We start from the raw sequence: 25,513 nt of genomic DNA on the forward strand, positions 1-25,513 counted from the left end.
TGAGATCTAAGTTTTAGATCCAAAGCACTGGAATTTGTTTCATAGTACAGTTAGTTCATGTGCTTCTCTTGTCTAAGGTTGGTCAATAAAACTATTAAATTTTGGATTAGCCAACTGATCCATGTAATGTTGCCTGTGCAGGACAGCCACAATCACACAGCGTCACTACTGCCAGAGGCACCCACTGTAACAGAGTTCTCTGAGGTCAGGTCAGACTCAACATCATGTTGGAGAGCAGCCTTGTTAGTTACAGTACCTCCATTAAGTTTAAACAATGGACTGTTGTTTATGTAGCCTCACCCTTTGTGCAACTTAATTTAAAACGTACAAACACTAAAACAATGGTTTTCACTGATATAAATGAAAATTTGAAGTCCAATTTACCCCCAATTTACAGAAAAAATACTGATCCATCAAAGTACAACCATTTGAGTATGAAATACTTTATTTGTCTAAGTAGATGAATAGATGTATTCAAGCAGACATACATTTCACAGAGAAAGCAGTAGAATCATTTAATAAATAACACTTACATATTGATAAAAAGGGACAGGGATTGACAAAAAACCTATTGAAAAAAATATACAAAGAACCCCAGCATCTTACAAGCACAGCTTCTGGACAGCCACTGGCAATAAACAAAAATATGGCCACTAGGGTATCAGTGGTAATCATGTAGGCTCCATAGTTTTTTCCAAGGGGTATTGGGAGACAGTCCCATAGGTATGTATGGAAATAGTCAGGGGATGGTAATTTGGAAACCAGACTTGTCTACACATCTTCATAAGAAATAGTTACATTGTTTTTACCTCAATAAATGTTACTTATTACATTACCATCTTCAATATTTTATTTTCATTCACGCAGGTGACTATGCCAAGAGGCCTAATATTAGGACTCAGTACTGTATGCTGAAGAGCAGAAATAAAGCACCGAGGCCAGGAATTACCAACTGATTATTTTATTTTACAGCTTAAAGGAAAACCTACAAATACCTCAGAGTATGTAATTTTATCAATGTTTTCACTGAATTTTACATGTTGGCCCCCTCGTCTTGGTGACAATTTGAAACCGTGTTAAAATGTTACAACCAGTGTTACAAAGTGATACAACGACTGACTAAGTGCATATTCATGGGGGGAATGGAATGCCGTTAAAAACAGCAAGTCAAATTTGTATGGGAAAACTTCTTTAAAAATGTATTTTAAACATTTAATATTGTTTTAAAAAAACATTTAAAATAATCTACATTTAAATTCCAAGCTTTTTTATTATCTAGGCCACATTCTGGCTGTAGGACATCCAATTTGATCAATCCTTATTGACCAGAATAAGCAAATCGATCCAAACTACTGTGTGGATTGCATGATGTCTTACGTCACAAGAATCCATTAAATGTCAACATTACTTGCCATCTGAAAAATACAGATTAAAGAAAATATCATACTTTCTTTTCACTCTGAACAAGTCTTTTAACATCAACATTTGGAATAATTGTTTTAAATTTTTCAGTGAAACAAACCTAATTTTAGTCAAGCTTATTCTTAAAGTGGATACTGTTTGTTTGTGGGCATTTAATTAAGTATTTGTGTTAAAGGGGGGGGGGGGGGGGGGGCTTTGAAAGATACGACAAGTTGTCAAGCGCGTGAATGTAACAGAAAATATTACCTACACTTATCTCCTCTCCATTAAAAATCAAAGAAAAACATCTCTGCATGAGATGCAGTTAAGATGCATGGGGTTGTAGATGTCTATTGAATAGAGCAGCTCTGTCCGTTGGCATCTTTGGACCGCAGACACAGTTTAGGTTTGTAGTTTTCCAGGTAAAGTAGCTGCTTGGAGTTAAATGCCCCACGACGCTTCCTGAAAACATAAAATTAACATTGTTTAAAAAAAAGATAGTATTATTAATAGAGGGTGACAGGTGTGTGAAAAGTATACAGATTGTAATAAATATGTTGTACATATATTGTCATTACATCTTTAGGAAATGGATATTATCAGTGTCAGAATTTGTACCCACAATCTGATGAAATGCACAGCATCTTCATATTCCATCCCACACTCAATTAGAGCCAAGGCCACCAGCACAGGAGCTCTGAAGGATAACAACAGATAGATTCAAGTATATAACCATCTGTTTGGGAAGACAGTCCTATGATCATGTAGCCTTGTATAAAGCAAATACTCAAACTTAGTATGTGCTTTTAGAATTCTACCCTATTAAGTTCATGAAGAGAAATATGTCTTTAAATTTAGGGTTGAGTAAGTAGGGTTTTTTGTAGAATGCAAACTAACGAGGAACTTAGTATAACCAAGCGTTCTGCGTTGGTTCACCTAACTCAGTGGTTCCCAAACTTTTTCTGAGGGGCCCCACTTTATGGATGAAAATATTTTATGAAGATAAACATAAACATTTTAGGAAGCATTGGCCCACTATAAGCACACTATAAGTATTGGAAATTAAATAAGAAAATTTAAAATAATTGAACAATTCTATAATACTACAGTCTATTGCCATACAGTTAGATTCTAAAGATAGCATTGAGTGTGCTAAGAGTAGAAAAAAAGCCACTTAACTCACAAGTTTACCACAACATACTTTAACCCCTTTACAAGTAATATTAAGTGGAATCTTTTCCAGTGGTATGAGACACAGCTACATAAGTTACACATTTTATGTCATGATGTTACCAGAACAGTGAAGGCCAACATTTAAGGAGACTATAATAATAACACTAATAATATAACACTAAATGTAACAAGTTTTTTTTGCCAACAGATAAGACTACATTCTCCTCTCTTTGCAATCCTCTTTCCTCAGTGCAGAAGTTTGGTAACCCAAAAGTACTTTTGGTTTGACAGAGGACAAGATAATATTGTTTAAGAGCTTGGGATGCAGGCTAAGTTGGGATTGAAGTTATGATATTTAAGAGCTCACACTTGATTTTATGTAAAAAACAAAACAAAACACTGTTTTTTCCCTTGTGACTACTGAATGATAAAATGGGCACACATGTTGTGATCGATCCATGGTACTGAAAAGAAGCACAGTGACAGCTGTCCCTCAGAGAGTGAGAGATGAACATCATAAACAGTTCATCAGTGGTTTGAAGAAACCACAGCAGCAGCAAACTCTGAGACTGCTCAGGACCAACAGGTTAATTTTCACATCTACAGGAACTTAAAGGGGACCTTTGTTTCTTACAAGAGACATTTTTGCACCTTGGAGATCCTCCGCACTGGAAGTGATTTCAGTCAGGTTCAAGACACAGAGCATGATAAGTCATCCACCAAGTTATCTGCCTTGTCTAAAACAGCCAGTGCTATAAAATTTCATGCAAACCAATTAGGCTTGGCTGACCACTGGAGGACCTAGTTCCCTTTTAGCAAAAATGTCTCATTCTTTTCACATGTCTACCATTATTACCAAAAACCTCCATCAATCCATTATCCATACCATGTATTCACTTTGGAGTCACATGGGACTGATGCCTATCCAAGCTGTCACTGGGTGTACTGCATCCTGAACAGGTCGCAAGTCTATCCCAGGGCTAACATGTAGACACAAACAACTATACACAAACCCACTGATACCTATTTGCAATTTACAGACCATAATTAACCTCACAGGCAACAGCATTAACCACTGCGCCACTGTGCAGCCCACAATAAAAATGTTTACTAAAAATAGTCCATATATTCAGGAAATTTTAAAATACCACTGACAATCATTGAAAATTGCTCTTGGTTGAGCTGTTCAGATACATTTGACACAATACTGTATATTGTCTACTTTGCATACGGACCTTCCTAGTCCAGCTACACAGTGCACAGCCACACAGCTACCAGGCTCGTCTCTGAACTTGGCTTGCAGTAGATTCAACCAATCATCGACCACCTGTTCTGGGGGGGCAGAGCCATCTTCAAATGGCCAATCCTGAAAGGGAGATGGTGTTGTAATTGATCTTATTAGATGTTCATATTGTATACTATAAGAGCGCACACACTCCTGTGCGCATTATGTGCATGCACACAGTCCCAATCTTGTAACAAGGAACATATATATCTAATCTTTATCAACATTATACAAATCAAGAAAAAAAGTATACCATTCTAAAAGTGTCTTCAAATCAGCATCTTTACATGAATGGAAGCAAATTGGAACTTACCATTGCTTGTTTAACCGGGTCATTAGCTCAGCTTCCACATATTACTATTTAAACTGTAGACATGCTCTAAACTTTTTCCTTAAGAGTAACCCTCAATGTAAAGGAGAATACTTGCCAAACCACTGTAGGATCATATTTTGTAGATTCCCTCTAAACACATTATTTACCCTAATCCAAGAAGCATCTCACACTTTCACATTATCATTCCGTTACTTTGCCAACAAAGTACTGAATCAGAAAGCTTATACGGTCAGCCAATTGCCTGCCATGCCTTCTGCTCATATTTTCTGCTCCTATTTGTATTTTCAACTCTTCATGTTTAGAGCAGTTTTGGAACCTGATGTTCTTGACCAACTTGTACATCAAGTTTATGTTCACAAGTTAGATGATTGAGTATAATTATTTATTCACACGTTTACACTTTTGGATGCAGGAAAATAAATTTTTGCACTTCTGTGTTGGTTGATAAATTAGTTTTATAATACAGATGGATATTTTGTGACCTACCAGGACGTTTATGCCCTCTTGTTCCACTGGTGTCTTGTCATAAGTAGCAGCACACACTCTCACAAGTGTGTTGACTCCAAATGCCTTCAGATCCTACACATCAGAACACACTTTTAAACACAGCATGTCACTGTGACTTTCTAACAAAAACAATTAAAAAAGAATACAAATTATAAAGTGCATGCTACCTCTATAAACCTCCCCAGTTGTGCATTAGTAGGGTTATGCGTAATGAGGAACCTCAGGCAGTCATAACAGATCTCCACTGGAGCTGGTCGGTTCATTTTAAGACCTACAAAGTTTTGTTAATAAAGGGGATAAATTATACACAAAAATACTGTGATTCACTTGTGAGGAAAAGTCAGGGTCTCCAAAAAATCTGAGTGAAAAGTGTCTGATTGTAAAAAAAAAAAAAGCAAAAACTTGGTACCTAATGCATCTGCTAAATAACTTACAGCTTCAGTCACAAAAAGTGAAAAGATAATTATTTCTGACCGGAATTTTGTGTATGGAGGGGTTAGAAATGTTTTGGCAAATAAGGAAAACTACAATATACTTTGCAAAAAATAAATAAAGTAAGAAATTTATTTTTGACCCTTTATTCTGTTTCTTCTTTAAAAAAAAAAAGCCTATTTAGAGAAATGGCTCTATACTGTATATCTGAGTAAAAGAACACAGAAATAGAGCTCTGAGGAAAACTTCAAGGTTTAACCCAAAGCCTCCCCTATTCCCCACGACAGGTGACAAGCTGGAGATTGGCTTGTCTTCATATGGGTTGGAATGGAAGACAGTAAGGACCTATAATGAGAGAGAAAATTATACATTTACATTTTTGCAAGCCTTGTAAAATGTTTCATACCATAATAGAGATGTGGACAGGTTTCTATGTTTACACAGGTGAAGCATTATACCCTTTCAGCTATTCTGAGCTGGTCAGGGACTATAACAGTCAAAATTAGGGCTGGGCGATATGGCCTAGAAATAAAAACTCCCAACAAATTCCAATGAAAAAGAAATGGCTCAAAAATATTTTTGCCCCCAGGCTCTTACCTTTGTGCTCATCAGAGAAGTAAGCTATTTGGAGGCAGACATTTTCCCAGAGCCCAGTCACCATTGATAAAATGTAAGGCTGGACCATATGTCTGTTGTAATGAAGAAAATCATCCTCTCCAGCTGTCTAGCAATCTTTTCAAGTGTATAGTTGTACAAATGGGGCAGGTTAACTTCAGGGGCTATGTACCTGGGGTTGATAAGCATGTGGATAAACCCTGGCTTTTCTGCTGTATATATGGGCACCATATCATTAGCCATATCCAGTACAACAGCATCAGTAAAAGAGTGACAGACTCTCCTGTGTTCAGTACAGGTTTTTGCCTTTTGGAACTATATGTTCCTGGAGAGTTACCATAGGCTGCCTTAAAGTGGTTGTTGTTGGTGTAATCTGGCCAGCTGTGCACGTGTATATTCATGCAATATACTGTAGTTAAAGCTGTGGCATAAATTCCACAATGGGGTCCCATTTATTATTCTCTTATTAAGAATATCCAGTTAAATTCACCCAGAACTATTGTTACTATAATTTTGCAGTGTCCCAATTGTCATACACAATGCAAAGGGACAATGATTCCACTAAAGGTGGATGCTTCATAGCAGGTGTTTATAGCCGTCTTGTGCAACTCATAAAGGGATACATTTGTTGCTCTGTTTAAGATGTAGAATTAAATTGGTGCTGCTGTGCTGCTGCCTTTGGCTGCAACAGCCGCTGAACAAACTTTGCAGCAGATTGTGTCTGTGGACGTTCCGGACTCCTGCGGCAACAGCTACTACAACTACTACTATCCGTCTCATCATCACTATCATTGCTCTCTCTCTCTCTTATTCTCCTCTATCCCTCTTTCCAAACCCAACTAGGACGAGGCACATGGCTGTCTAACATGATTCTGGCTCTGCTCGAGGTTTCTCCCTGGTAAAAGGAAGCTTTTCTTTGCCGCTGTAACTAGTTAAATACTGCGAGGTGAAATGCTCATGGTGGATTAAGATGAGATCAGATTAAGTCCTGTCAGTAAGAGGGGACTGGACTGTATCCCTTTCTTGATGTTGGATCTTGGTTAATGATTTAACCCAGAGTACAGTCTAGACCTGCTATGTGATGCTGAGGCTCTTATTCGTGTATTTATCTCCTCAAGGTTGGACTATTGCAATGTTCTTTTGTCGGGTCTGCCCAAGAAGAGTTTGCGAGGTCTGCAGATGGTGCAGAATGCATCATCCGTCTTCTGAACAGGTCACACAGGTATGAGCACATAACTCCAGTGCTCTCCTCTCTTCACTGGTTGCCTGTTCATGCAAGAGCAGATTTTAAAGTGTTACTGTTGAATAAAAAAATTCTAAATGGCTCTGCAACCTCTTATCTCACCGACCTGTTGGACCTATATGTGCCTGCTCTGGCACTTCACTCTCAGGGGACTGGCCTTTTAAGTTTCCCGAAGGTCCGAAAAAAGACTATTGGTGAGCGGGCCTTTTCCCTCCTTGCACCCACTCTATGGAACAGTCTCCCTGTCGACATTAGATTATCATTTTCAGTTGATGTATTTAAAGCAAAGCTGAAGACCCACCTGTTTACTGCTGATGTTTCTTATGGTGTGTTGTGTCTTTGTTATTGGTTTTTAAGCTTTGTAAAGTACTTTAATTGAAAGCGCTCTATAAATAAAATTATTATTATTATTATTATTATTATTGTTATTATTATGTTTGTAAAAGCGTCTTGAGATAAGTTTCTTGTGATTTAGCGCTATACAAATAAAGATTGAGTGATTAATTGATTAATTAAATGGAGGTATCAGTCCCTGCTGTGCTCGGCTCAAGCTAAGGTTACGCCATTCCAGCACATAGCCGATGTTAAAGCCTCAGAGAGACCTAAAGAGATTTACAGCAACAGGGGTTTTCAACAAGCTGTGGCTGTCGGCCCAACAGCTCAACTCACTTAACTATGCACAGCTACCTTTATTTCGTTGATTTCAATATAACATTCGAAATAACAGTAGTGACCCACTTTTTCTGCACATTTAGAATCACTCGCCTCTGCTTCATAGAAGATGCCTGTCTGACAGCGTGATCGGGGCACTCAGCATACAAAACTTTAATGTTTGATGGATTTTAGCAAAATTGTTAAAAGACCAGAACAAGAATTGCATTTTACTGAAAAGAGAATAGTCATTTATGTCACTGCCTGCTTCATAAACACTGGAAAACAACAGTGACAATAATGTGACGCCTGCAGGGTAAACTACACTTATAAGTGCATTACTATGTAGTAATAAACATTAGATTATGAAGTACTAACCTCTGAGCTAGCTACAGGTCATGTTGTACCAAGTAATTTTTTTTGATCAGTACTTGTTTAGATATTGTAAATGTGACATATAATATATATCAATAATAATCAGTGTATATTAGGGATGTCCCAATCTCAACTATCAGATTGGAGTCGATCTGGACGTTTTGCAAATGATTGGTGATCAGCATTTGAGCCGATCATCTCATCCGATCATTTACGTCCGCTGTAACTGAACATAGTTTACCCCTGAAGGTGAGAGTGTAATTGAGCGTTCTGAGTTCGCTTAATTGTGTATACATAATGAGATAAAAATGAATGGGACATTGATGTAGAACTCAAGCCATGGTTTTAATTTTATTGTAGAACTCACATGTGCACCGCCAGACACATTACAGAAAAAAAGCATCTGCTGAACACACCCTGCGGTAACTCTCCAGGGACATATGGTTCAAAAAAGCAAAAACATGAACCAAACACAGGATAGTCTGTTACATTAGCACTAGCAATCTTGTGGCTAGCGGTAGCTGCCGTTTCTATGCCGGCATTCCACTCCGTAGCTAGTGGCATGTTTTAACCTGGCTGTCACTCCCAATATTTACATTCCCTGTCTCGTAGCCTGATTGCTGCCACTGTGAATCTCGCAATGTCTTGTGAGAGTTGCGTTCAGAGCAGCCTCGGATTTAAGCATGCTGTAATGCATGCACATTTTTAATTACTTATTTTTGTTCAAGCAAATAAAACTGTGTGCAGCTCAACTCTCTTATCTCATGTCAAACTATAATCTAGGCAAACACAAGTATCGGATCAGGACTTGGTATCAGAAAATATTCAATACTAAAAAGACTGATCGTGACATCCCTTGTGTATATGATTGAAAAGTGGCATTAATATGGGCCTGAAGCCACCAAATTTTGGCTTTAATGGCCAATATTTTTCTCAGGGTGGGAGTCCCTTGAGCAGGCTACTTTTTATTGTTTCCACTGGCTGACTACTCCATATATTTGTGGCAAGCCCAGCTGCAAGCAGACATATCCACTTTTTGCATTTCTATTATTGGCTGACATCAAACTTGGAGAGAATGTAAACACAGGTTATTTGGTTGGCAAGCTTGTAGTCAGGTGGATACCTGGCTCTGCTCTAATGCTTCAGAGCAGGAGACCCGCGATTTCAGTCTGTCACGTAATTCTATTGGGCCCACCTGTTACTGTGTCTTGGGCAAATTCAAATGACACCTTACAAAAACACCTGCATTTTATGGGTGGCTAATTTGCCAACTCTTGGGAAGGATGTGAGATATGAGAGCCCAGGGGAAGCAGCAGAGATAATAATAAAAGAGATAATCTTTAAAAAATGGTTCCAAAATAACAAATTCGAATTTATTGTTATTAATTTACCACCCAGCCCTGGTCAAAATTAAGTGATATTCTCAAATAAAGACTCCACCAGCCTTTATACCACACACCTGTCTGTGTAAATGGCAGTGTTTGCCCAAGCTGGTGTCTCCTGTTCACTTGTCCACAATAAGCAGCAGGTGCTGGGCTTGGCAAAACTCCCCTCCTACCCTCGAAAACGCCATACATGTGCAGCCTAAGAGAAAGTTTGAATTGCAAGTGTGACGCGTTGCGACTAATTTACACCTTATTTAGACATGGAACTCTACAGGTCAAATACTTACAGTGACGAAAGCCGAGGAGATTGTTCATTGAGCATTCACAGGATGATGTGACGGCTCTCTGATGTAGACACAGCATTTATGACGATGCTGCTTTTCTGGATTCTGGCTGACAACGGCCCGCTAGATTGCTGCTAAGCTGCTGCGTAAAGGAAAACAATCGTTACCCGACTTCCCTTGCCTGAACGAAATTATTCACCAAGGGGAACTAATCTTTATAAATCCATACACCATGATATATTATTATTGGTTTCACATAGGGTTATGCATGCCATATTGCCCGTGCGAAAAATAACGGGACGTTTCAAAGCTAATGTGTTCGTTTAGCTTAAAGTAACGCTAACGTATTGTGTAGAGCTTTAAGTTTTGATCCGTTTGCTCGACAAACACCTAATGCCCAAAGCTTCACAGTAAACTCTAGCATCTCATAACACGTAATAGCAGCATGGGGTGGCACTTATCATTTTAGCAGGAAGTTAAAGGGACACCCGGCTTCGATGTACAAGAGGCGACGTTCTTACGTCAGGTTACACAGCCAACTAGCTTGACGTTACTAATAGCGTTAGCTGTGCTTCTAATAGCAAATAACTAACAGCATAGACAGTAAGACTTCATCAACGTTATTATTGTTGTCGTTGTTGTTGTACACCCAGATAACGTGTGCCCAGTTAATGTCAAAATGTTAACACAGTGTTTTAACTGTAGAAGTATCCCACTAACAACTAGTTGTCTTACTATTCATTGCTGTATTCAACAACGCCATCCGCCCCTAAAGGCGACGCTGCTAGCAGGCTTATGTTTAAACAGGTCAACTCCATGTTCCCAGAATAAACGACAGGCTTACACTTAATATTACAGGCATAAAGGATTCACCGGTTTTCAATATCACCCGAATCACAGCAAGTGCAGTGGCCTTGTCATCACAGGCATCACATTGTTACACAAACACAAACAAATGTCATCGACAGCAACTACTTACAAAAAGCAGTGCCTCACGTAAAATCTGAACGTTTCTAGTGATGGAGAAGACTCCGCGAACTCGACATGTTTGGCTTTATCAGAAAGGTCGAGTCGTAGCAGTCACGTGGAACCACACGACTTCCGGCCATAAGCCTTCAAAAATAAAATGCACAAAATAACCAATACAGTCAGTACATGAATGCAATGGTGTGAAAAAAGAGATTGCTTTAATTTGCAGACAGATCATCTGCACTTCCTGTATCAGACTTTGTGTAGTGTGAAACAAAATTGACATCATAGAGCTGCCATTTTGGAGGTTTTTCCCATAGATTGTATAAATGGTTTTGCTACAGTGAGCGATGGGTATGGAACGCAATTTATTTATTTATTTATTTTTATTTATTAGTTTATTTGACAGGGGCCATGCAAAACAAAAACTGTCAAGCCAGAGTTAGCTATAAGCACATTTTCATCTGTGGTCCCTGGGCAGGAAGATGTAAACAAATGTACAATACAAATGATAAAAAAAAACATACTAGCATTTAACACAATACATAGGCTACTCAACACAGTCCATCACTAATAACGACATATTTAAAATTACATTTCGATGTCTCTAATTTGATGCATTCAGATGATCACATAATTGTTTTTCCTTGAGCCATAATTTTAGTTTTCTTTTAAAAACACTGAGGCTTGCACAGTCTCTAATGTGGGTAGGAATTGAGTTCCATTTTCCTGCTGCTCTGACTGAAAATGCAGCCTGTCCAAATGCAGTCTTCCTTGGTTTAGCTGAACAGTCTCCTCTTGCTGATGCCCAGGTCTCCCTAAGATTGTTCCTGCAGAGTAACACACATTGTTTAAGTGGTGGTGGGGCCTGATCATGAATTAATTTATACATCAGACACATATCTGCATAACAAAAAAAACTGTTAAAGGTCATTAAGTTATAATTCGTAATGATTTTACAGTGGTGGTAGTTCCTTGGTTTTTTATCTAGAGTTTTCAGTGATTGTTTGTAGAGGGTGTATAATGGTTTTAGAGTGGTTGCTCCAGCCTGAGACCAGCTCGTGGCACAATAAGATAAATGAGAAAAAAAATCATTGAGTGCATGTACACTTTAGAAGCCAAAGGTAACTGATGCCTGACATGTCTGAAGTTCATAAGGCTGGCTCTTACATTTCTGCAGACATTTTTTACATGTTTTACAATTTGAGAAAATAATGGCTCGAAAAGTATCTGTTTACACTCAGTGAAATATGTGTGTTATCTTGTAAAGTTTTAATAAAGGGCATTTGAGATAACACGATCTTAAAAACTACCTGTTTACATTACATTCAAATATGGCAGGCTGTTAGAGAAAATAAAGGCTTATAAACTCTGCTCAGGTGATGGTGCAGGTTTATTCCAAAAATAAGTCACTATTTCAAACAGTTAGAGAAGTGAAACATTCAGATGAGCTCCCCTATGGGGCTCATCTGAATGTTTCTGTAAAGTCGCACACGAAAATAACAGCAACAATTCTCCACATTTTGGTTCCAAACGTCAGAAAAAACGTAGTGAGAATTTGTAAGTCCATTTTTTTATCACATTTAGAGCAATATTTGTGATCTTGCTCACATTGAATTTTGTTGAGAAAAACATTGATTAAGTTATAATAATTACTAAATCTAAATGCTGAATATAAATGTATGTTGTTAAATATAAATTTAAATGTTTTATATAATGTAAAATATAAATATACATATTAAATGTTAAATATAAATGTTAAATATACATTTTAAATATAAATGTTGATTGTTAAATCTTAATGTTAAATATAAATGTTCAATTTTAAAGATAAATGTTAAATGTTAAATCTAAATGTTAAATCTAAATGTTCAATTTTGTCCTGCGATCCTAAATATTTAGCAAATATGCAAATTCTCACTGCCTCCTAGCCAAAATACCAAAATAAAAGCTTCATTAAGCGATACAGACTTAGCAATAGCAACTTAGCGTGTCCATACCATAGACTGGGTCAGCACTGTCTCTGAGCGTTATATAGCGCTTTTCTACTCATTCTGAACACTCAACGTGCTTTTACACTACTCCATCACACAACATTCACTCACTAATGGGCAGTGGTGGAAGGAACAGAGTAATTTAACTTGAGTACTGTATTTAAGTACATTTTTTGAGTATCTGTACTTTATTTGAGTATTATTTTTGGGGGGTACTTATTACTTTTACTCCACTACATTTAGAAGACAATTATTGTACTTTTTACTCCACTACATTTCTATCAGTGCTTCACTACTTTTGCTTTGAAGTCAGTTCATGAGTTTCCTTCTCTTTTCTGAAATCTGATCCCTAAGACAGTAAACTGTGTTTGTGTAGTTCTGTTTGTCTCAGTGGTTTAGTCATACCTGTATATCGTGCGTCTCCACAGTTGAACGTGGAGCAAACACAGAGCAAATTTCACTCAGATCAGGCAGTTCATTTAGAGGTGGTAATGATGGCTATTATTCTCCAACTGAGCACCCATGGCCATATCTTCAGCGTGTGTTAAAAGTTTTTGAAATGAAGAATGATACGTATCATTTGAAATGTTCTCCTTGTTTCCCACTCTGCACAAACATAAAAAAATTCACTGTCCAACCTGAGAAAGTGTGTTGAGCTACGTAACATTTGTTTGATTCCAGATGAACATTTCAAACTAAGTTATCTGTGCTTGGAGTAACTTAGTTGCTGTTTTGATTCCATGGTATAGGAGATTTCAAGTAACGGTTTCTAAATAAACATGATGTAAGCGAATGTACTTCTATGTATTCTTGACTGCACTCATGCTTTGTAAGAACACAATGTTTTGAGATTTTTTAAGAAATACTTTGAATACTTAAGTATTTTTAAAAGCAAGTACTCCAGTACTTTAACTCAAGTAATAACCTGAGTGAACAACTTTGTGCAGGACATATAAACCATTACTGACTTCAGCTTTCTCCAGAGATTGTTTTTAGTGTTTTCCTGACTCCAATACCCTCTTTTGGTGTATTGTTACTAAGTTTCAAGGATGTGAATCAGCCACAACATTTTCCTTCCTCTTTGTCCATCCTGCAGAGCCTGATGTGTCTGTAAGTCTCTGTGGCCAATATATAGGGATGGTGTGGAATCTGTGCCAGTGTCATTCCACTTACATTTTGAATCTGCAATGATATATAAATACTTTTTGTATAAAGCTACTTAACATGAGACTATTTATTACAATTTTACAACCAGTGGAAACCAGATAGTCTGCTGCACTGCTCTCTTGTTAATTACACAGGCTCCTTCACAACAAACCAAACTCAGTGATATAATGATACTTATAGTTACTTTTTTTGTGTCACTGCTGTAATTGACGCCATCTGTTATCTCCTCATCAGTAAGTTGGGGAGATAACTTCCTACTTCTGGAGGACGTACAAAAACGTAATATAAATGTTATTGTGGAAGCTATTTCTGCAAGCCCTGCAAACCGAGTACATTATCTTAACAATATATGGAAGCAACATAAGGAAAAAAGCCATTCTAAAGGCTAGTTTAAACTTCTGCGTCGCCCCTACACAGCAGGGGTGATTCAGAGCATAATATGTTACTTGACAGCTGATACATGTTGCTGTTTTGTGAAACAGCGCTTACACACAAATGGTGAATTAATCCTCAGGTGTAAGCATTCAGCAATCATAGTCCACCAGTCTGAATTACAGATCCTCACTTTCAAGGACGCTTATGAGGTTGACAGTTTAATAAAGGCATTTTAACCATTTTTCTAAAGATGAGTACCTAGGTTTTCCTGTTTAATTGTCAGTCTTTTCACCACATGAGCACACTTCAAAAACCCATTTGACTTAAGCTGCACTCCATGTTGCAATAGAGAGGGTGTGGTATCTCTCTCTTTTCTTTTTCTCTCTCCCTAACTCTTTTCTCTAAACTAAAACAGTCACACATAGCCGACAAACACTAACATGCCTGCACACACATGTTTACTCATACAGACATTCTTTATAGAAGTTCTGTCTCCCATCTGTTTCATTAACTATTTAGAGGTGTTCTTAAGGGTGTAGAGTTTCGCTGTTTTTAAGCACACAGACATGACAGGGCATGCACATTTTTGTGGGTTTGTGTGTGTGTGTGTGTGTGTGTTTGGGTAGGGAATGATGACGCAGTAGCTGCTGAAACTTGTTTGGCAGGATTTCTTAGGGAAGGGCAAGAAAGCAGAGACATGGAGAGAGTTGAACTGAAACGTTTTCATCTCCTTCACTGAACTTTACAGCTGTATATTAATCTTTGCCGGTTGGTGTTTAAGTTCTTGGATTCGATTTTTGACCAGGGTTCATCCATAGGTAAGATTACTTTTGTTTGATTTTCATAAACTTTACTGTGATTCATACTTATAGTCACTGCTGTGAACAAAAGACTGTATCCAGTGATGTTTAATTCAACACAGATTACAGTTATCGTCAACTTCCTAAAAAACGAACAAAATGGAAACATAATCTGAGCTATCATTACTCATCCTATATAATCACAATAGGAAAAACTTCCTTTGCTATGACTAAAACACGATTTCAAAAGTGGCTAAGTAAGCAATCACACTGTTCCTTAAAGCAAATTGTGGTGTTGCTGCATTTTAAAGTTCACTGCAGCTTCCAAGGAAGGTTTTAAAAATGAATAACATAGAAACTGAAATTGTCATATGGGTTAAAGCAGATATGAATGAAACTTTGTCCTAGTCTATGGTTGTTTACTTGTACAGTGAGTCTTAACCATCTACAGAGGATATTTAATGTCTTGCATGTGTAAATGACTCCAGCTTGCATAAGTCGCAAGAAAAAGGAAGTGAAGCGTTATCTTATGACTTATGAAGAACTTTCCCTTCCCCTCCAAAAAACTTTAATGTTATGTCTGGCTTGTATGTTTTGGTAACATATCTGAAACTATACTGGCTAAATAATGTTCTCGTGACTAGTCATGTGCTAGACATTTTTAAAAAAGGTGAGTTAATAACTTAAGTTATGATCACTCAAACACATTCTGTTTTCATTGAGGATGATACAAACTTTAATCTGTGAAAATGAGTGGTATGGAATAAAAACTATTCCAGTTTTGTACCTAAATACACAATAAGGTGTATTTTTTCAACTTTTTTGAAATAACACACAGCATGCTAACATGTAATATCAAATTACACATCCAGTCATGGAGGGATTTAAGTTTTATAGGCCACTATTGGAAATCCAGCCCTTCAATATAGCTTGTGTGATAGCTGTGGTCTGTTGCACAACAATTTAGTGTAAACATCATTAACTTAAAAATACTGTTGCGTTCCCCAATTCTCCCAGTTTCCCCAGTTGAAGCTTTCCAAAGGCTTGCTTGCAAGTCCAGTTCAGTATGGTCAGAATTCTTTATACACCATGGTTTGATGAAATAGGTTAGGGACCATGAACCTGAAGAGATTTTGCTTTCTTGCCAATATTAGATGACAAGATTAACTTTGGCTTTATAGCAGGAGCCACTGGCTTATCTGAGCTTTTCTTAGCTCAGATAAAGCAATAAAGCTAGATTTAAACCAATATTTGACACATTTCACTGTTCACTGGGGTATATTAGATTAGATAGATTAGATCGATGTGTTGTAATGTTCAAGACTTTTACTTGGTTGGGAACAGTGGAGCCAGGTAAGCTATGGAGAGTCCAGAAAGTGAAGGGTAATGAGCACAAAATAGTATATATTTAATAATTCATTAATTTATTCAGTCATTTAAAGATCATACACAACAGAAATAAGGAGCTATAGAAGTGCTGGTATGAATATTGTGCTAACTTTGGACACAGCCAAGCAGGCTATTTAAAAAAAAAATGCTTTTGCTCAACCAAACTGACTTTAGTTACATGTAAGTAACATGTTGTGCTGCAGTTGTTCATAACAGAAATGCCCTAGGTTCTCTGCCCTTCTCCATTCATCTTATCATGGCTTAAAGTACTGAACAGGAGACTAGCTAGAGTGTATAATTACAAAAATATTGGCAGATATTCACACAAGTTTTTTTGTACAGTTAAAAAAGCAACTACAGCCAATGCATCCATCATCTGTCCTGACTGATCAGACAAGCAAATGAATGATGATCTTTATAAACACATGAGTTATGAGTGCAGTTTTTATGTAACATAGATGTTCTATAGTACTAACAGCGCTCCATACAAATTCACACTGCGGCCTAGTGGAAGTACCAAAATAAAAGCTTCATAAAGCGATACACATATCCAAACCATAGTCTGTCAGTACTGACTCCTACAGGTTACTAGCTGGACTGCCCGCCATAAAAATGTTGGAAAGGCACTTTTGGAGGCCATAAAGAGATTTCCCAACGCTCAGAGACCATACTGACCCAGTCTATGGTACGGACAGGCTAAGTTGCTATTGCTAAGTCTGTATCACTTTATGAAGCTATTATTTTGGTATTTCTGCTAGGCGGCAATGTGAATTTGCATATTAGCTAAATATTTAGGATCGCAGAGCAACATTTAACATTACGAATTAACATTTAACATTTAGATTTAATAATCAACATTTATATTTAACATTTAACATGTATATTTATATTTAACATTTAGATTTATTTTTAACATTTAGATTTAGATTTAGCATTTAGATTTAACAGTGATTCTAACTTAGATATATTTTTCACAACAAAATTAAATGTGAAGGAAATCACAAATGTGAAAAAAGTGTAATTCACATTACATTTTCATGACATTTTGGAGCTAAATGTGGAGAATTGTTGCTGTTATTTTCAGTGTGCACAACTTAACAAACGGCGCCGCATAGAAAAAAAAAGTGCAATGTAACACTCTTTTTTTCCCCTCTCTTCCAAAGGGTAAAGCTGTGTCCCTTTACTGGGCCAGTTGAACAGCAAGGATGAACTGGTCCGGACTGGAGAGTCTGTTGAGTGGAGTCAATAAATACTCCACTGCATTTGGAAGGATTTGGCTGTCCATGGTGTTTGTGTTCCGTGTCATGGTTTTTGTGGTAGCAGCACAGAGAGTTTGGGGTGATGAGAGCAAAGACTTCGTCTGCAATACTCGCCAGGTAAGATAGAGTAACAATGCTACTTTTTAATCCTTTACACATCTTTAAGGTTATTCAGTTTACTGCAACACTCACACAATGACAAAACAAATACTTCTTATAATTTGGGAGGCAAAAGGCAAAAGGCAGAAGTACATCTGAATAGACTAATATCTTCTATCGAGAAATATTACCAGTGATGACAAGCATCGAGGATTGTGGCAGAGGCACTTGGTAGCATATCTTTAAAGCAGCACTACACCAGAAAAGGAGTCTGAACCCTGGAAAGTGACACGATGGGATGGATAAAAACATCAATATGTAGTGAGAGTGCCTTGTAGTCTTCTCTGCACCTGTTCTATTCAACTCATGCTACTGTGGATACATTAAATTACTTTTAGCAGTGGTATAAGGCAAAAATTGATGTCAAAGTGTGCGACTTTGTTGATTTATCTGCCAACTTTATAATTTATTGCAATCATTGACAATGACACAGTTGGGAATTTATGAACAAGCACCATATGCCAGGGGCTGAGATAGAAAGAGTGCAAAAAGTTTGAATCTTGGACCCCAACCACAGTCTAATATGTGCGACGTGTCAGGGACATGTGTGAATAAGCAACATTAGAAAATTTAGGGAGCAGTGCATGTGTGAAAGAGGCTAGACACTGAACCCCAAATTGCTCCCAGTGACATGGTCATCAAGATATAGTTGTTTGTTGACCATATTCACAGTTTGTTAAACGGATGAACTGCACCATAATCTTAGTCTCATCAATGCTTTTTCCGACAAGAAATTCTAAAAATTAATAGAATTATTGAAAATAATAATGATAACTAAATATGTGACTTTAATCTCAGAATATTTCTCCCCTTCTAGCTCCATTTTTTTTGTCAATGGCCCTATTAAGCTGTTTTACTACTTTTAGAATGTCTCAAGAGTTTGGAAATTATTTATTAGGATAAACATTTCAAGGGAAATTAGAATTCATGTTACAAACCTGCAGCTCATCAGTGATCAGCCTTATCTGAAAGCTAATAACATGACATGATTTTATAAAAGTTCTGCTCAAGGTTTTGTTCCTAATAATCATGTCAAACACTATATTTATCCCAGCTTAGCACATTCGAAGTGTTTAGAAACTGACACATGATTATAATCTGTTTCAGGGAACCCCTTAGTGATTATTTTATATTTTTCTTTTCTCGGTTTCTGGAGTCTTGATTAAGTTATAATGTTTAGGAGCTTTAAGAGCCCCAACATGTGTAAAGTGCGAGGGCCCGCTCAATACTGCTTGCAGCTTTAATGTTTATATATGGTTTTCTCTTTGCATGGTACAGTTTTAAACTACATTCATGGTGTCAATGACAAACTATGTTCACAGACTATGGTTTTTAGATGTTATTATTGAACCCATGCAGTGAGTTCCAATGCAGAGTCATGTCTGTTATTAATGCAGTGCCACCCGAGGGCCAAAGATCACAGACACCTAGTATTGGTGGTATTATGAATTTTAAGTATTTCTATACACTTTCATATTGAAGGTTCATATAGAATTGAAGGGGTTTCCTAATAGTCTTTAGACAGTATTTAAGAAAGCTGTAAACTTACATACTTAGTCATTGTTTTGATGCTCTGTATATGACCCGGCCGTAAATAAATCTTCATAATTCTCCAGTCTGTATCTTGATATTTCATTTTGATCACAAGAAATCATCTCACACTTACATCTGGTTTTGGGCCCTGTTGTATAGAGACTTTATCGTATCTTAACAGCCCGTGATGTGCAAATGTAGAAGGAAACCTTGTGACACTGGCTTGCTTGGATAGTAATTCGATTTATTGCAATCAAACAGCACCAGTAAATGATAAAACCTTCAATTTTATCGCTGGAATCACTGAACTATTTACTCACCCAGTATCTCACAGAATGGTGACTACACTTCTGAGTGACTCAGCCTTTCCGGAATGGCCATTTTATACCCAGTCATGTTACTAACCTGTTGCAAATAACCTAATTAGATGAGTAATGTTTCACCAAGTGTTTGTTTAGCATTACAAATATGTTTTGTTGTCCCTGTTCCAGATGTTTTAAAATGTGTTTCTGGCATCAATTCTAAAAGGATAGAGTATATATGGAATAGAGAATAGAATAAAGTTTGATTATATAACTACAATGACAATATAGTCATTGTAGTAGGGGATTCAGTTTTTACAGCAACCCAGACATAAGTACAATCAAGAAGAAGTTTCAATAAGTAAAATAAAATAAAAAGTAGGAATAAAAATAGATAAAGATAGAATACAATTTAGATATATACAATGTTACAAATGGAATATATAGAAAATCCTTCTCTTTTTCTGTAAGAATCTTGATTTTCTTTTTCTGACATTAAAGCAGGGATCAATGCTATTTATCACTTTATTCATGTGACAATACAGCCATGACATAAATGTGTACTTATTAAAATGATTCTTTCTTTTTGCAGCCTGGTTGTACTAATATCTGCTATGACCACATCTTCCCCATCTCCCACATTCGTCTGTGGGCACTGCAGCTGATTTTTGTCACCTGCCCATCTCTGATGGTGATGGCTCATGTTAAACTTCGTGAGGGAAAGGACAAGAAATATGTGGAACTGCACCATGGCTCTCACCTGTACGCTAACCCTGGCAAGAAGAGAGGGGGGCTGTGGTGGACCTATTTGCTGAGTTTGGTCTTCAAAGCTGGATTTGACACAGCATTTCTCTACATTCTGTATCGAATATACCATGGATATGACTTGCCCAGGTAAAGCTTGTGTCATTTTTTACACTTTAATCTCAAACATTACTGGTAGAAATAAAGTTTAAGAGAACTGATCTGATCTCTATTTCCAGGTTATCCAAGTGTTCACTTGAGCCATGCCCCAACACCGTTGATTGCTTCATAAGTCGTCCAACAGAGAAAAAGATCTTCATGGTGTTCATGGTTGTATCCAGTGCATTGTGCATCTTCATGTGTATCTGTGAGATGGTATATCTCATAGGCAAGCGCCTCGCCAAATTGCTGAGGGTGCGCCAGGAAAATGAAAGGCTCCTGTTTGCTGAGCAACATGAGCTTACCAACATGGCCCCACCCAGGTCCCAATATCGCAAGACTGATCCAACGCTGGCAGAAAGCCAGATGAGTTTAAACAGGAGGGAAAAGGCCAGAGAAGCTGGTGTAACTACAACACTGTAGGACTCAGGTGTCAATGGGTTTATTTGTAATCAGTAGCCACACCACAGGACCACATGCTACTGAACAAAGTCATTGAAACAAAAGACTATACATTACAGGGTTCTTCCTGTGAAACATGATCCTGTGATCCAGCTGAACATTAAACATTAATGAAGCTCTGTTGTGGGGATACTGGCTGGCTGTATATTTTAACGGACACTTTTAAGAAGTATTACTATACTTAATTATTTCGCCTTTCTTTGTCATTTAGATCTGATCAATGTAGGCCTGTCTATTGAGAAACATCCAGGATTTGAGATTTACTGTTTTGAGTAACTTGCATTTTTTTTGTTTATAATGTGTCAACATCAATATTTCTTTTTAATTATTGTATTGTACAGTACTGCTTTTCATTTTCTTCTACTGAAGAAAAACTGTTGCCGGGAATTTGTTTCTCCAGCCCTTTATGAAGAGTAAAGTTTTACAATTAGGATGAATCCTTTCCACCATGGAGGATGGCATCAACCTTGATTAATATATTTCTGTCACAGTTCTGTTCCCCAGCTCACCTGCCCCACCTCAGTAATTTCTATTCATCCTGCCTGTGCTCCCTGCCCACCACATTAGTCAACTGCCTCAGCCTGATAAGGTTCTTTCCATGGGAACTGTGGACCTTTTGAGGAACTATGCACATTTCGACAGCAGGAACCAGGGTCTAAATTTAGTTCTGGGGTAGTTAATCTCCCCTTGTAAAGCCTCTGCTTCGGGGGTAATACTTTCCAAAAGTCCACTTTGGGGGGTTTGGCCTGGAATGCTGAACATTTATGATTGATAGAATAACTGCAGTGTTTCTATTTCATCAGACATCGACAGTACCATTACACACAACTCTGATTCACTTGGGTTTCATTTTGTATTACAATCATCTTCTCTGAGCCTACCGCGAATGTTAGCTCCCGATGTTACGGTATTAGGAGTGACTCATTAAATTTGTGACTTACAGTTAAATGTGTTAGGGATTGTTGAGTTTTCAACAGCTGTTGAAACACGGAAGGAGACATGCTGGCATTGTCCTGAGTGACACTACATTTAGCCTGTTAGCATGGGGGAGATTCAACTTCTGCTGTTTTTGATAGTGCTTTATTGCATTGCAAATGGATTCACTGTATCAACACTTGAAACGAAACAAGCGCAAGGAGCAAAGCCATTGCAATACCGCTTTAAAATTGACTTAAGTCAAGCGTTCCACTTGACTTGCAATTTTAAAAGCCATGGCAGAAATCAACCAGTGTTTTGGTTAAATTAGTGACCCTGTAAAGTGGTGACTTCAGACAGATGCACCCCTCACAAATGTCTTTATATTAACATTGAATACTTATCTGATGGGGATATTCTGACATTTTAATAAATCCTAAACTATGGTGTTTGTTGAATGGCCTTCATCTTTGTCTTCAGAATCAGAATCAGAAACAGAAATACTTTATTTATCCTGGGGGGGTATACAATACAATGAAAAAAATGGTAATAAAGTATGTACAGAAAACAAAATAAGCTATGTAGCAAATACATGGTTGAAGTCCCCGGAGATCAGGAAGCGGGCACTCTGGTGGTCAGTCTGGAGTCTGGCTATGGCAGCATTGAGAATGTTGGACGCCGTAGTCGAGTTGGCAGAGGGGGGATGTAAACAGCTACCAGCAAAACATGCGAGATCTCCCTGCGCAGACAAGATGGTCGGAGGTCCACAGCACTTTTGGTGCTTTCCCGGTCTGCCCGCACAGTCTGGAAGCCATCAATGGAGTAAACTTCAGTGTCTAGATGTTCCAAAGGTTGAATATTAATAGTGGTCTGGATACTGTAATCCTTTATTGTGTCCAGTTTCATGTAGTCCAGCTTACCTTGATCATGGTTTTCCAAGACAAACTGGACAGGATCAATCTAATCTAAACACAGACTTTTTAAGATACTCAATGCTCTAAGGGAACTTTTTATATATCACTATGTAAGCTCCTAGCTCGAAGAAGAAAGAGCGGTAGAACAGCCAGTAGCACAGCCACCAACGTGGTCCAGGTGGAGGACCACATGTCCCCTCATTGAAGGATGAGGACTTGTTAACGGAGTTGTTTGGGAAAGATTCACTTCAGGGTATTGCTGGTAGGTTAGAATTATGTGGCGTCTCCTGAATCTAAATTTGCTGTACATTTCAACATCGTCATACTTTTCCAAAGGATTCGTTCGATCCCTAAATATCCGTTGTCTTAAACAGTAACGCATAAGCACAATGTCCTCCATCAACCTCCAGCACCTGTAATGGTGGGGTCTACTGCTAATCAAGTTATTTTTCACCATTAGTACAAACAGCCCGTTTTCATCACGAAAGGCTGGACGTGCATACGGACCCTGGTTTGGAAACAAATGTGTTTTAAAATCTTGTTAAAGCTAGGGTTGGTAGCCATGGAAAACTAGCATGAATTTAAATGTAGCATTTCCTCAGGACTCTGTCTCTGTCTTTTCTCTGTGTTCCTCAGAGAAAATAGAAGTTGGTGAATCTATGTTATTGTATACTGCATGTGTAAGGACCAGAACTGAGGAAAAGAAGAGGTCTAAAAAGTAGAAAAGAGGCAGGACGTTTGTGGTCAAGGACGGAATGAGAGTAAAAAGGTGGGTGCTGAAATACCCAATGGCATGGATGCTGCTGCTGAGAAAAATGAGTGGTTGAGTTTCACTAGAGCTGCTTAAATGGTGTAACACTGCCATCAGGTGACCGTTTTTTGCTTGCAGGCCTTTTTTCTCTTTCTAAAGATTGCAATAAAGACAAACACTGCTTCCTTAAAAATTGTATACTACATTCAATTGTACTTAGTTGAATCCGCCAGCAACATTTCCAGTCATGTATCTGGCTTACTATACCTGCATTTATTTTGAGAACATCCACGTCTCACATTAACATCAAATGTTAATATAGGATGTCATTCTGGTTAATGCCATTAAGATTCCACCAGAGCACCAGTTTACTGGGAGCTCCAACCAGTAAATTCCAATGACCGTAATTTAGTCATCATAGCCCTACAACTCACAATCTGTATGTGCACAAACTAAACTAAATAAATAACTACATTTTGTGGAGGAATTTCAGTGGACTGTATATGCAGTGTATATATATATATATATATATATATATATATATATATATATATATATATATATATATATATATATATATATATATATGTATATTATACATACATATATAAAATGTTTTTTCTTTAACTTTGGTTCACAGAGTACCACAAACTCTCATTAAACTTTTTTGAAATTCCTGTATTTGACTTTTTTTGTCCATTAAATTGTTGCTTTTTCTGTTCAAGGCCCACCATGTTGGGTCACCATACAAGCAGCTGCTACGTTTAATCCATAGACTGTATAAATAATGAACGTAGTATCCGTGACGTCACCCATCCGTTCCTGAGCACTGTTTTGAGGCCAATTGTTGGTGGGAGCCATTTTGGTAATACTGCACTCAACCAAGCGTAGTGTGAGGTAAAGAGGCTGTATGTGAGCCTCCTAGCCAATGTGCTATGTGTTCCCGCCTGTCAGTCATGTCCTTATTTGGGCAAAAACTCGTAATCTTAATATCTTCTGAACCGTGGCATTAAAAAAAAAATTCACCCCCTGTACAGTGTGTGCTGATAGAGAAATTAGCTACGTAGACCCAAGCCGTTTTTTGAACCAGGCTGTAAACATATTTGTTAACGCTGCAAATATCGTATTTTTGAATTGGTGTGTATGTGGTTTCCTGTGTTTCTGCAGCGAGTCTCAAGCAGATTCTCGATGAATTGCAGTTTATAACACTTCGGCATGGGCTTCATATTTTGAGACAGGAGGTTGCCACTTCGTTTAATCATGGAAAATGCTAATCAAGCTAGAACACATAGTGGCTGACACATTGTTTCAATTGGCTTTGTTGGTCAGAGACCATGGTTCTCTGGCCCCTCAGAGAAAATCACTGGTGAACCGTAACAGAAGCTAGGTTACTATCTGCTGCAGACAGGTTCAGCTCAACCACTTAATTAGTTGAAGAAACTCCAACCCAAACACTAATGTGGGTATAATCACTACAAGGAATTTTTTCAGTGCTATATTTTTTGCTGTTAGAAAGCCCATTCGTTCATTGCAATATTTTCGGATGCAACACAGCAGCTAGTGTGCCTGCAACTTTGCATCAAAGTAATGAAATGGATCATTCTTCTCCACATCTTGTCAGAATTCGAGAGGCTTGCTGGTCTCTGTAAAGCATATTGGTCATCATTCGATATTCCGATTAGTCCATGCTTCTTCACATTACACAGAAGTTAAACCAACCATGTTGAATCAACCAAACAAATGCTTTTTTTTTGGCCCATTGCACATTCGATGGTGTTATGAACAAATACTTTTTTTTATGTTTGGAAATGTCTGGTGTGCTGCCTTTACTGTGTTTAAAAATATTTTCCTACGGTCCTCCAAGTGAAGTGTTTCTGTAGCTTATTGTGGTTAGAGAATGTGTTTTTGTTCTTGAAAGCAAAATGGCCATACTTGA

At 37.7% G+C, this 25,513-nt stretch overlaps 2 protein-coding genes across 10 annotated transcripts; one reads left to right on the plus strand and one right to left on the minus strand.

The window, feature by feature from the left end:
* Window positions 1-945: 945 nt before the first annotated feature.
* On the minus strand, window positions 946-10,805 carry LOC117806470 (protein tyrosine phosphatase type IVA 2-like). Of its 8 annotated transcripts, none has more exons than XM_034675421.1 (8): window positions 10,665-10,805; window positions 9,689-9,824; window positions 9,476-9,600; window positions 4,868-5,477; window positions 4,680-4,772; window positions 3,810-3,940; window positions 2,024-2,098; window positions 946-1,863 (listed from the first exon to the last, which is right to left on the minus strand). In XM_034675421.1, the coding sequence occupies exons 4-8, from the start codon at window positions 4,961-4,963 to the stop codon at window positions 1,752-1,754; spliced, it is 507 nt and encodes a 168-aa protein (XP_034531312.1). In that variant the 5' UTR covers window positions 4,964-5,477; window positions 9,476-9,600; window positions 9,689-9,824; window positions 10,665-10,805; the 3' UTR covers window positions 946-1,751. The 8 variants fall into 8 exon arrangements, with proteins under 8 accessions (XP_034531312.1, XP_034531309.1, XP_034531311.1 ...); XM_034675418.1 differs by having other exon boundaries at window positions 2,020-2,098; window positions 4,868-4,971; window positions 9,689-9,827; XM_034675420.1 differs by having other exon boundaries at window positions 9,689-9,827.
* Window positions 10,806-10,938: 133 nt separating this feature from the next.
* Window positions 10,939-22,361, plus strand: LOC117806254 (gap junction beta-4 protein-like). 2 transcript variants are annotated; one of them, XM_034675079.1, is made up of 4 exons: window positions 10,939-11,008; window positions 17,543-17,755; window positions 20,225-20,526; window positions 20,616-22,361. In XM_034675079.1, exons 2-4 carry the CDS (start codon window positions 17,585-17,587, stop codon window positions 20,956-20,958), a joined length of 816 nt encoding a protein of 271 aa, XP_034530970.1. In that variant the 5' UTR covers window positions 10,939-11,008; window positions 17,543-17,584; the 3' UTR covers window positions 20,959-22,361. The 2 variants fall into 2 exon arrangements, with proteins under 2 accessions (XP_034530970.1, XP_034530969.1); XM_034675078.1 differs by lacking the exon at window positions 10,939-11,008 and adding an exon at window positions 14,818-15,008.
* Window positions 22,362-25,513: the final 3,152 nt, after the last annotated feature.

The sequence above is a fragment of the Notolabrus celidotus genome, chromosome 22 (genome assembly GCF_009762535.1).
Source record: "Notolabrus celidotus isolate fNotCel1 chromosome 22, fNotCel1.pri, whole genome shotgun sequence".
Classification (NCBI taxonomy): Eukaryota; Metazoa; Chordata; class Actinopteri; order Labriformes; family Labridae; genus Notolabrus; species Notolabrus celidotus.